The sequence below is a fragment of the Aphelocoma coerulescens genome, chromosome 3, assembly GCF_041296385.1.
Source record: "Aphelocoma coerulescens isolate FSJ_1873_10779 chromosome 3, UR_Acoe_1.0, whole genome shotgun sequence".
Classification (NCBI taxonomy): domain Eukaryota; kingdom Metazoa; phylum Chordata; class Aves; order Passeriformes; family Corvidae; genus Aphelocoma; species Aphelocoma coerulescens.
This window is the reverse complement of record NC_091016.1, coordinates 42,207,901-42,220,001: the sequence shown is the minus strand read 5'-3', so window position 1 is coordinate 42,220,001 and position 12,101 is coordinate 42,207,901. Positions and strand designations below refer to the sequence as shown.

General features: G+C 38.3%; 1 protein-coding gene across 3 annotated transcripts in view; it reads right to left on the bottom strand.

The window, feature by feature from the left end:
- Window positions 1–659: 659 nt before the first annotated feature.
- CNST (consortin, connexin sorting protein) overlaps window positions 660–12,101 on the bottom strand; it is a 45,179-nt gene continuing 33,737 nt past the window's right edge. For all 3 annotated transcript variants that reach the window (XM_069009944.1, XM_069009943.1, XM_069009945.1), the window contains 3 exons: window positions 10,541–11,412; window positions 2,901–3,036; window positions 660–1,255 (listed from right to left, as the gene is read on the bottom strand). In XM_069009944.1, coding sequence (XP_068866045.1) covers window positions 1,050–1,255; window positions 2,901–3,036; window positions 10,541–11,412 — 1,214 coding nt within the window. In that variant the 3' untranslated portion in view covers window positions 660–1,049. The remainder of the gene's footprint in view (window positions 1,256–2,900; window positions 3,037–10,540; window positions 11,413–12,101) is intronic.

Below are 12,101 nucleotides of genomic sequence, written 5' to 3'. Positions count from 1 at the left end.
CTTCTGTTGGATCAGTCCCACTTTACATAACTTTCACTCATTGTCAGAGGCTGCAGCCACACAGTTCTGTGATCCTGTGCACTCATTTGGGATCAATCAGACATGAGCCCTAATTCCAATAAATATTCATAGCTAAAGGCAAGGATCATTATTCCCCATTTATGGAGGAGAAATTGAGGCACAAAGTGATTACTCCAAGTCAGTCACATAGCTGGAGAAAAACCCAGTTAGCCCCACACCTTCTACCAGGTGCTTTAAGATTGGCCAAAGCCACTTGATTATTTAATATGAGTAATTTACTAAACATCTTTTGTTTCTGTGTTTAGTGAGACCAGTGATTTCTTTTTTAACCTTCCATTTCTAGAACAACCCACATGATACCGAGAGTAAAGGTCCAAGAAATTTAGTGAAATCTGCCAGCAGATTTATCCCATTCATGATATTCACTGTAAGCTATAAGATACAAGGTCAGCCTGGTAATCACCAAATGAGGGCTCCTTGAATGCCACTGCACTCTTCTCACTCCACCCCAATAATTACATGGCTCACCAGGAGAAATAAAATGGATAAAACCAGTAAGACTTAGAAAAAAAAAAAAGTTTCCATAAAACAGAGACTTATTGCATGATAGCTGGAGGCAACACCTTTGCACAAACAGCTGTAAATTAAAGCTGTCCTTTTACTAAGCTTCCAGAGATTGCTTACACGATGTGTGGCAATGGGAGAGAATATAGAAGACAGTTAATTTTCTTCCTTCTTCTTCGCTTGCTCAAGTGGATAAAAAGCTACTTGCCTACTCTCAAAAGGATGAAGATAATAACTTTTTATGCTCCCATACCACGCTGCTACAGTTGTGAACAGATGTGAACATTTTGCCACCTGATTGCTAAACTAAAATTTTCTTGATTTCTAAGTAAATGTGAAAGTATATTGTCAAATACACATCACCTGCAGGTGGCAAGTGTTAGAGAACTTGAAATCACAATTTTGTTCTACCCTCTCCAGTAACCACTGGTGAGCTGTCAACGTGCTGTGTCCACTCCTTCCAGCTATGAGAAGGCTATCCAGTGTTTAAGTTCTTCCACACGCTGCAGTATCTGTGTATAATAGAAATCCATGTTGGCTGCAAAATCAGTACACACAGGGGATTCCATGTCACCAAAGGTGCAGTACAGTGCAGTTCCTCCAATGCTAAGGAAAACAGTTGCTATGCACAGCAGGATCAGCAAAATACAGGAGCCACCAGCCACTTCATCTGTAAATAAGAGCAGAAAAGGTGAAAAAGAATGCTATACAAAGCAATACAAATGCATGTGAGAAAACCTGAGATGGGTTTTTATCATGAATGGGTCAGGAGGTAAACACACTTAATAATGCTCACCATATCAAGGTGACCACAATGCATACGAGGAATTTTGTTTCTCAGTCTTGTCAGAAACCTAAATAATTATATTGCTTCATTTCTGCAGTCTGTGTACCTGTCCTTGCCGAGATCCCTTGTGGAGTCATTCCACACTGAAGCAAAATAAGCTTACCTGTGAGAATGCCCCACAGCCAAAGCCTTCCTTCATAGAATAGTTGAAATGAAACAAAGGCTTTGAAACTAAACCAAATGGAAACATTCTTGCTTCATTTGTAATGACACTACAACGAACTGCTTGTGTTTACTCTCACATTTTAAGTACAGAGACAAAACCTTCAGAGTAGGCTAATGTGAGGGGTTATTATACATTTCAGTTATTCTCTACTAATTCTTTGCAGGATTGTTTATTCGAAAGTAGGAATAATACAGAGGTTGCAGAGGTGCTGCTACGTCCTCATAACCTCACCTGTCCTTGCTAATCTGTATGCACGAACAACATCTGCATCTTGTGTCAGACTGGTGTGGCTCTAAGAAAATTTCTATACTCCCTTCACTCTACACCAGGGAGAAGAAATGGGTTAAAAAGAAACATTCAAGTGATTTTTTTATGTGTGTTTGAAATCAGATTTAAAGTAGTAATGATAACATCATTATTATTATTATTATTATTATTATTATTATTATTATTAAACCACTTTCCTTTTGGATCACTAAATCCTTGGGGAAAATCATAGAAAAAACTCTAACTGGAATTTTAAATAAAACATGAATACTTTTAACGTAATTTTAAGAAAAAGATGGGATAGGGTCTCTTTTAGGCTGCTAATGCACTTTTCAGCACTAATTTATACCATTTAGTGGCTGGCATACACAGTAGATAGCACTTTCTGTATCATTAACAACTAAAAGTATTTTTCTTAATATCTCTTCAGTTTGAATAATAGAGATCTTAAACTCCAAAATAAAAGCATAACAAAATAACATTGTACTTCTCATGAGGCTATTTAGCCCATCAAAAAGACAGTAAGGTGTAAAGCTGGATTTAATGACAGCTAGCAAATATGTATGGATCTTAAATTATAAAGCAAGGTTAAAATCTGACATCTCCACTCCCATGGGCTCCAAGAAAGGGTTGGAAATGTACCCATGGACAAAGCACAACAGACTTGTTTCTTTTGCATCCCTCTACCTAAATGGATTTAGGGAGAAAGCCTACACCACCCACCTCTAAGCAATGAACATTAATGAAAGGCCTTCAATTACCTGTCACTTGTATATCATTCATCTAGAGGAAAAAAGCAGTGACTTCATTTTCAACCAACCTTTAAAAGAGAAGTGTGCTTATTGTATCTTTCTGTACTCTTGTTACGCAAACCTGGTACAGATTAACAATCTTTGTTCAATCACCTTTACTTATTAAGTTTTAAAAAACCAAGAGAGTATATTCAATAAATGCCTGCTTTGCTGCTATGAACAAAAAGATTGACAATATTTGCACCCCAAGAGGGCAACCTATGAATTAACAGCTTTAAACTACCTTGATCCAATGTGTCTTCCATTTCTTGGAATCTTACTCTTCTCTTTGTTTGCTTTTGCTGGACTTGAGCAATTGTTTTTCCATCCCTGTCATCTCTCTTCTTTAGTATAGACACCAATCCTTCCACTGGGGCAATCTATCAGGAAAGTCAGTGAGTGGCACAAGAGATGTTAAATACAGCTCATGCTTCGATTTCTCACAATGACTCAGGGAGGACACAAGCTAAACAGTTAATAAATGGTTTCCAGTCTACTTTTCTTAAACATTGCAGCACTTGTGAAACCTCCTTCTTGAAGACATGAAGTCCTGAACACACAGGACAGCTGCAGGGTCATTCTGCTGCTTATTGACACTGCTTGTCCTTAACTGTTATCAAAGTTAAATACACACACATTTACTGCTTGGATTGTACTTTGTGTTCCTTTGTAAGCTCCCATGGGCTGGGGCAGTGGTGAGGCAGATTTGTGTCAAAATCACTATGATCAGAGGGCAATAAAAAGTCAATGACACACTGCTGCTGCTTCTCCAAAGATATAATCCTGGAGAGACCATCAAATACTTACTGTGAGATTAATTTTCCAGCACTGCAATTGGTTCCCCAGGGGGGACAAGCAGCTACAGCAGGGCTACAAAACTAAAGAGAGGGAACACTAGGGAAAAAGAAAGCTTCAGTGCTCTGGATAGATTCCAGCTCCACATTTTAATAAGCTCTCTGGACACAGCAGCAGCTCAAAAATCCTTCCCTACAGGCTGGTCACCCAAACAGCTTGCACAAACAGAAATATGGTCAACAAGTCAATAAAGTACACCTTCTCTTTTCTTTGCTATAGCATTTGGATTAGTTGCAAGAATATACGCTAAGCCATACTGGGATGGCTGAGCAGTCTGTAACTTCCTAGTTATTAATGAAATGAAAGTAGGTGAAGTATCAGGAGAAAAAATGCTTTCCTAAGCAAGTAGTTTCTGGTGTGCTAGAAATAAACAGAAATTAAAATAGAAAGTATGTTTAGACATGCCCTTTTTTTTTACCTTGTGAGCATCCTTGCCTCAAAAAAAGTCATAATTATTTCTCCCTAGATCTTAGTAGGACTTTTAAAAACTAACTCTATAGATCAGCAGTAGCATTTGTTAAATTGAAAAGTAATATGTACACATTTGTGCTACAGATAAAACATATCACATTTACAACTGAGTTTGTAACTCATCTATTAGACAACCCCACATGCCTCTAATTTTCACAAAAGCTCAAAAACCCCCAGCTTTCCAAGTAACACTGTAGTTGCAGACAAGTGACTGCTTAAGTCTACTGATAACATAAGTTAGAGACCACCCATAAAAACGTGTTTGCATTGCAGTTCCAAGAGCTGTAGATAACCAAAAAACAAACAACTTCGTAACTTATGTCCTTAAGCTTGCCTCATGCTACGAGCTTATATAATGCATCGATGCATGCTGTAGTCAGAGAGACAGTGCATTGCACACAGCCAGAGACAGGCACAATCCAATAGGCACTGCAGCAGCCTTGGCCTTTGCAACATTTAACTGAGAAATGTGGCAATTACACTTGCAGGTCTCTGGTCTGGCAGTATTTTATAGCTCTCGAATGGACAAATAACGTTCCCCTGCACAGCTCAGAGCTGGGCACTGTGGGTGTATGCCTACAGTCTAATAACTTCTCCAAAATCACAGCTGAGAGGATAAAGTTGATCTCTGCCACGTTACCACTTTTCATACTCACTTTTCCTTCTGATTAGCTGCTCAAGAACTCGAATGGATTATTTAATGAAACAATGCAAGGAATTGCTTGGAAAATAGCGAAAGGGTGGAGGCGATGGAAATGAATTAAGTCAACATCCACAGGACCAGTAGCTGGCACAAATGACCCAGAAATAATAGTCTGCAAGTGTCTCATCACAACAGACGAGTGCACTGAGGTGAAGTTTCTACTGGTAATGTTAAATTGGCCTTGCAAAACTGCCACGAAAATTTAACAGGTCAGCAGAAAAATTAACACTTATGTTTCCTTGTTGTGACAAGGAAGGGGGATTATGCAGGAGCGCTTTAATTTGACTTATTTATTTGAAAGGGTGGAGATGAAATGATATCCTTTAGAAGAGTAGATTATTTTAAGCTTCTGCTTACAGCATTGCTTTCATAAAAGAGGATCAATGGCTCCTCCCACACCACCCACACAGCAGGCTGGCTGCTGCCTGGAATGCTTATTCCCAAGTGGCTTGGACTGCACAAGGTGGCAATGTCACCCGGAGATGGCAGGGCATTCCTACCAGTCTGCCCTAAGATTAGATGTGGTGGTCTGTTCTGCAAGTTGTCATTCCAACCTGAGGCACTTAATTGTCTCTGTTGGCTCTTGGTTGTTTCTGAATGACTGTGTCACAAACTCAGGTCTTCTCCAAGCTTAAAACCAGAGGGCTATCCTTGACAGGATTATGTGGAAATGTGTTTCAGTAATTACAGTTACATAAAAGGCTTTGTGGAGGAAAGTCTTGCTACAATGAGGCTCATTTACTTTCCCTGTCAGCCTACATGGCTACATTTCAGGATTTATTTTAAATGTATAAAGGACTAATTTGACACAGCACAGGTTCCTCTATTCTGAGCATCCTCTTTTGCTTAAAAAGCAAGTGCTTTTGATTTTGCAATAAAATCAGTGTGGCTAGTGTTACTTCCCTACCCCAACAAAAGCCACAAACTGTACTTTGAAAAATGGCCCCTTTACATGACATGTAACTCATACCTAGAATAGAATCATAGACTATGCTGAGTTGGAAGGGACCCACAAGGATCATTGAAGTTCAGCTCAGTCCTGCACAAGACACCCCAAGAGTCACACCGTGTGCCCGAAAGCATTGTCCAAATGCTTCTTGAACTCTGTCAGGCTGGTGCTGTGACCACTTCCCTGGGGAGCCTGTTCCAGGGTCCAACCACCCTCTGGGTGAAGAGCCTTTTCCTGATATCCAACCTAAACTTCTCCTGATTCAGCTCCATGCCATGACTATACTTCATCTTCCATACTTCATCTGCCCTTGAATTTCATGAGTTATGCAGTTAAGGTTTTTTGTCTTTGTCTGCAATATACACAGTGATGAGATCCACCTTCCACTAATTAAACATCCAAGGAGAAGGACTTAGCTGCCATACAAGACAAAGTTTTACATGCCAGTCTTCAGGAGGCAGGAGGAATTAAAAAAGGCAGAATATATTATTTAAATTGGAAGTTAACGAGGGAACTGTGGTTAATACAGTTGACCACAAGTCAAGCAGAGGGTTGAGTTGAACCACTGAAAAATACAGGCTTGCACCATACTGCTCTGCAAATGGCTCTTACATGAAAGAGGACCCTATTGAAACATCAGATATTTTTTTAATTCTAAGATGGATAATTAAAAAAAGATGGTCTTGGAGCATCTATGTAACTGAGCTTAGTCTCTGCTGGCCTTCACAAAATCTTTTGACTGGAGCCTTTATAATCACTGTACAGGAACTGAAAGTGGCATGCAGATGTGTGGTGGCATTTTCAAACAGTCAAAAAAGAAAGCAGCAATGACTGTTGGTTAATTGAAACTCTGTTAAATAAAGTTTTTCTCTTTTCCCCACCATTAGCCAAAAGCAAATCTGCTTCAATGAAAGCTTTTACACTTTTCAGATAAATTTTAATAACCAGGTGGCAAAATCAGAAAAAATAAACTTAAACTCAAATTACCTGCCTCTTCTATGTTTAAAACAGTATTTGCTAATAAAATATCAAAAAGCTTCTTACACTGTGCTTATTTTCAACAAATATTATGTGTGTGTGTATATATGTATATAAAAACATACTGGACAAAACTATGTAAATAAGGCCTTGTACTTCAAGTTCTTAGAGAAAACAGATTGAACTTGACAATTAGAATTAATTGTACCATAGAGACATAAATAACAACCCCAAGATGGAGGCACTACAAACTGGGAACTAGGGAAAAAAGCTCATTATATGAAGTATTTTGGTCTGAATGCAAAGAACCACTCAAGAAGTTTAATTTGTGTCTTCTTCTGTGGGCTGTATTCCTTATTCAGTTACTTGGCAAAGAACTATAATTTTATTACAAGCAATACCAGATTTTTTTAAAGCAGTAATCCACAAAATGATAAAACACAAGACTGCCCTGTGTTGCAATAAAAGCAGCAGACAAACCCCTTTGCTAATAAAATACATAAGATATGTGAGTAATTTGAGTTTGAAAAGGAGCTAGCTTAGCAGATTCAGTATTCATACCACAGCTACAGACAGTAACTATTTTTCCTGCTGGTAACACTTCCCATGCAAGTACCTGAGCTCCTTGATACAGCAACAAATCCCTCAGATACAGTGTAAGCACTTCACATGGAAGCACAGTTCTTGCAAACTCAAAGCTACAGGACCCAAGCCACAAAAGAGAACAGGGGATCCAAAACTCCCTCCAAACCTAGTACAGATAAGTGGAGACTTCATTTCTTGGTATACAAACTGCCATCCAAAAACTTTGGTTTTGGTAGACAGTCTCACTATCTTTGCTTTCTAAAAAGAATTTTCCAATTATAATTTTCTAATAAGGAGGAACTTTAAGATTTTACTCACTTCCCCGGCATTCACATAAAAAGTTGATGCTATAACCTTTTATTTTATATGGCAAAATAGAACTTTACTGAGGTTAAAATTTGTTTTGCCAGTGGTGTGTCATTTCATTCTCATAGAAATGATAGCAAAGATATTTAGGAAGAGCTATATACTTCTGATATCTGTTGCTGCCAACTGCTGACTGTGCTTCAAAGCTCTTTGTTAGCTGTATGAATCTTGTTTCTATAAAATGACTGTGGTTTTCCATCATTTGCATGATGTTGTACATGGTTTGTAGTAGTGAAGAAATACCCAGTATAAGGGCCTGTACAATATGGAAACTACTATTTCAGTTTTGCAATTACTTAAATCCAGAGTCAGAATTTGGTGAATTTTCACTCCTGTAATTAGTTATTGTAAATTATAAACTAAAAGAAAGTGACAAAGTATCTAAATTAGAAAACTACATTAGATGATTCTTGGATCTCAATACGGAGCCAAGCAAAACTTCCTAACTGTAAATACATACACAGGTATCCACCCTTCCCCATTTTCAATAAATTATTATTACATGTCAAATGAAAAACATTAATGAAATTTTGTCCTACCATATGGGTTTTGTCCCCATGTTATTTCAAAATTATCTTTACTTCCACCTTCCATTCTAATTTGTTTGTGGTAGTTTTGTAAATACTCACTCCATGACAAGTTTTATCGCAGTCAAATTGATTATTCTTTTCTTTTTTACTGCCATGTTGGTACATTTCATGCGATTAATTTCATTTCAGTCATGTGGTTACCAATGTATTTTCTAGATAACTCACTAACAACCACTGTATGAAAACACTGTTATCTTCTTAGGTTGCCATAGCCTGAACAATGCAATTTCAAAGCCTTCAAGAGGACAAGAAAGGAAGAAGTGTTACAGTTGGGTGCAAAGATCAGCCTGCTTGTCCAAACTTCAGTGCAATCTTATTTTAGCACTAAAACAGAATCAAGGAACGCAAGTTAACAATGCTGCTTTCTCAGGGGTGCCAAACTCTTTCAAATACGTCTTCCAAGAAAGCTGTAGGTGTTCACCACTTCTGAAAACCAACCCCTAGGCTACTGATGGGTGGTAAGATTAACTGGAAAAACATAGGTATATAGTGAAACATTATAAACTGGTGTGCTTAACTCACCCTGCTGCACCTAGAAATTTCATGTATTGCGAAACAACCCCAGATGCTGCATATTACAAATTTTAATCGGTACTGACGTTAATCCTTCTTCTCTTCTCCCATTTAAGCCCCTTGACTCACACAAAACTCAGGCCTCTTGCTAAGAATGATTTAAGTGGCCTCTCACCAACGCAGCCAACATTATGCCTTATATGGCCAGAAGAAGTTCTACGGAAAAATTCAAGGTACTTTTTCCGCTGCAGAGACTCAACTCTGCCATCAGAGTACTGGCAGTCCCAGCATCAGGAGAGCAAACTAGAATTGAAATTAGATGCCCTGTAAAGCATCATCATCAGTCACAGGGACAATCAATACAAGCATAATTTTTCTAACAGTATCAATACGCTGCTTCCTATCCCATCCTCTGAAACACAAATGGCACAAACATAGCTTTTTAAAAATAGATGCTATTGGATTAATTTAGGCTTTTTCTATGTGAAACAGAACAGTACTCCTCTGCTAAAATGCTGAACTTTCAGTGGGCTCAAAATAAATTTAATGCTGAGGGATGTCACTTAAATTTCTCTTTTGTTATACGTGTATACGGGCTTAGCACAGACTGTCAGCAAAATACTCTTTTTCAAAACCACCCTCTAAGTGAACACAAGCCAATGGATTTAGCTGAAAATTTGGGATACATATATGTCACCCCAAGACAATATATTAACATGTATGTGCATTTCCACATCTGCTTGTGTACAGCTTTGTGCACATGGCTGTCAGTCCTGGTATGTGGCATGCTTCCTGAGAGCCCACAAAAAGACAAGAAGCATGACCTTGGAAAGGACGTAAGGAACTGTTTAGGTGGGGAGAAAACCCAAAACGCTCTATTTTGGGCTCTGGAGACTTTACCAAACATGTAATAACATCAGCATCGATCTCCAGTATTTAGCTCCCTGCTTGGCCACTGCCCCTGAGCAACTGTGGGGGTTCTTGGTCTCTGTGCATTAGCTTGATCTGTAGAGAAGTACTGTAACTTTATCGCCAAGGGAAAGTCTATTGTTAAATATCTTAAAACTGGAGAAGAACTAAGAAGATATCTTTATACAAGTCTTCCCCCTCCAGCATCTGAAATAACATCATTTCACAATAAACTCATTTTTTCATTTAAAAAAAAGCTCTTAAGGTCCCATGGATGTAAATACAGCAAAACCAGAAGACAAATAAAACAAAGATGTCATCATTACACTCTCCAAAAAAGTCCCAAAGCAATAAATCTTCTCTATTTTCAGAAGAGCAATTTAGCTTATGAAGCACTCACCCTTGTTACAGGCCTATCAGCAGTGCTTAAAACAAAGGTGGGTTCAGGGTTAGAAGCTCTTTACCTTGGGTTGAACAACAAATCTGCTTAAACTTGACAAAATTAGAAGCCCATTCATTCATATACAGAATTTATACATATGTAGTTCTCACTTATATGGAATAGGCACAAAAAAGCAAACTTTGTTCTATGCATAGAAATGAACGACGGTGCATCACAGGCATTATGTAGATCTCTGACACAAAATTTGATTTAACAGGAGTTGTGAGAACATCTCTTAACAGTCTCTGTCAGAATAAAAGAAAATTAATACCTCCAGGTATCACACTTAGATATAAGATCAAGCTAATTTTTAGAAACACAGTGCACTGCTAGTCAAGAAGGAGAGAGAGGCAAAATAAAATTTTTTTATGAGTAACTCAGAACAACAAAATAAGTATAGATTTCAGATTTGAAAAAGTGATACATAAAGGAATATTTAACGCATTTTGAAGTTGGCATTATCTAAAATACTTTAACTGAGATAAACATGAAAGATTTTATAGGATTCACAACATTTATTTACCTCAGTAATCTCTATCCTTCTTGTAAGTTCATCAAGAGAAGAAAAGCTGTCATCTAGTGATAAAGCTTCCAGAGAGTTGTGAGACGCTCGTTCGGGTGAAATATCTGGAACAGTGTCAAAGTCCTCTTGGTTTGCTAAGTTTGCAGATTCTTCAGTGTCTATTATGTTACCATTCAAAAATCTGAGAAATAAATCTTCTTGTTCTTCATTACTGACCCTCTCCTCCTGTCCTGCTGCTCTCTGTATTTCCTCACACACTCGTGAATGGGCAGTACTCTCATGCTCAGACACTTTATTACACCCAGAGCATTCATCTGATGCAGTTCTGTGCCATGAAGACTTTTCATCATCGTCATCAGGCTCTATCTGTTGCTGCTTTACATCACTGTTTCCAAGCTGGTCACTAGCAATTTCTGAAGACCCAGCAGCATGTTTTGATCTGAGCAGACTTCTATCAGCTGGCACATCTTTATCAGAAGGAACCAAATCAGTTGGTATATAATCAGCATCTGTTAAATCCAAAGCATCTACCATTGGCTCAAGAGGGAGTTTCACTCCAGGCTCCCCAGCCCCTTCTATTTTCACTGCATCCTTGGAGAGCTGTTTTTCCCTCAGCTGCAGACTGTTATCTTTACTGGCATCCCCAGATGATAAACAGCCCGAAGAAGGCCTGCCCACTGTCCCTGTGGACTGGGTGTGTGGCTTCAATGTTGATTCAGCACTGCAGTGCTGCTCCTCCATGTGGTCCTTTCCTGTAGCTACCCGAAGACTCGCTGCCTCTGTCTGTCCCTCAGTTTTGTTTTCACCTGGGCAAACAGTGCTCAGCTGTTTATCTTCTTTCTTTGGTCCAGCGCCAGGATAAGTTTCAGTACCTAAGTGCAATAGGAAAAGCAGTTCCAGAGTTTTTAAATGATTCAAAGCATCAGCCCAGGGGGGAAAGAGTATACTGTGATTTGATAACATTGTAACCTAATGCTTCAAAATGCACTCCCATAAAGGGCAGGTATTTTATGCTCCAGTGAGGATAACTTTTGTTAGTAGTCTCTGACTCCTAATTCAGGAAAAAAAAAGTATTTGCACACATTTTTGCAGGCAAAGCACATGATTTAGTGTCCTGAAAAAAGTTGCTCCCAATATGTGAGTATTTTTCTGAACAGTCACTTTTCTTCTAATGGATATTTTACGTGAGTCATCTCATAGAGGCCTGGAGTTCAGGCAAATGCATTTAATTACAGAAAGCTGTATCTTGATGCCAGGGTATCTATCACATAGGGAGATATTTGCATTTCCTTTAAAGAAGCTGAAATCATACTAATTTAATAAATTTAAAATTCACAGATCACTAGCTCCTTTGGTTAACACTAAATTAAATAGAAATTACATTTCCCATAAATGGACAGCATAAAAAGATGTTGCTTTTTGGATCAGTACGTTAGTTTACATATTAAAAATGTAATTTGATGCAGCTTATTTCTGTATTCATATTTACAATATATATGAAAATTATATTTTCTTATCTGAAATTTCAGAGATGCACAAGGAGTTCTACATAGGCTGTGAA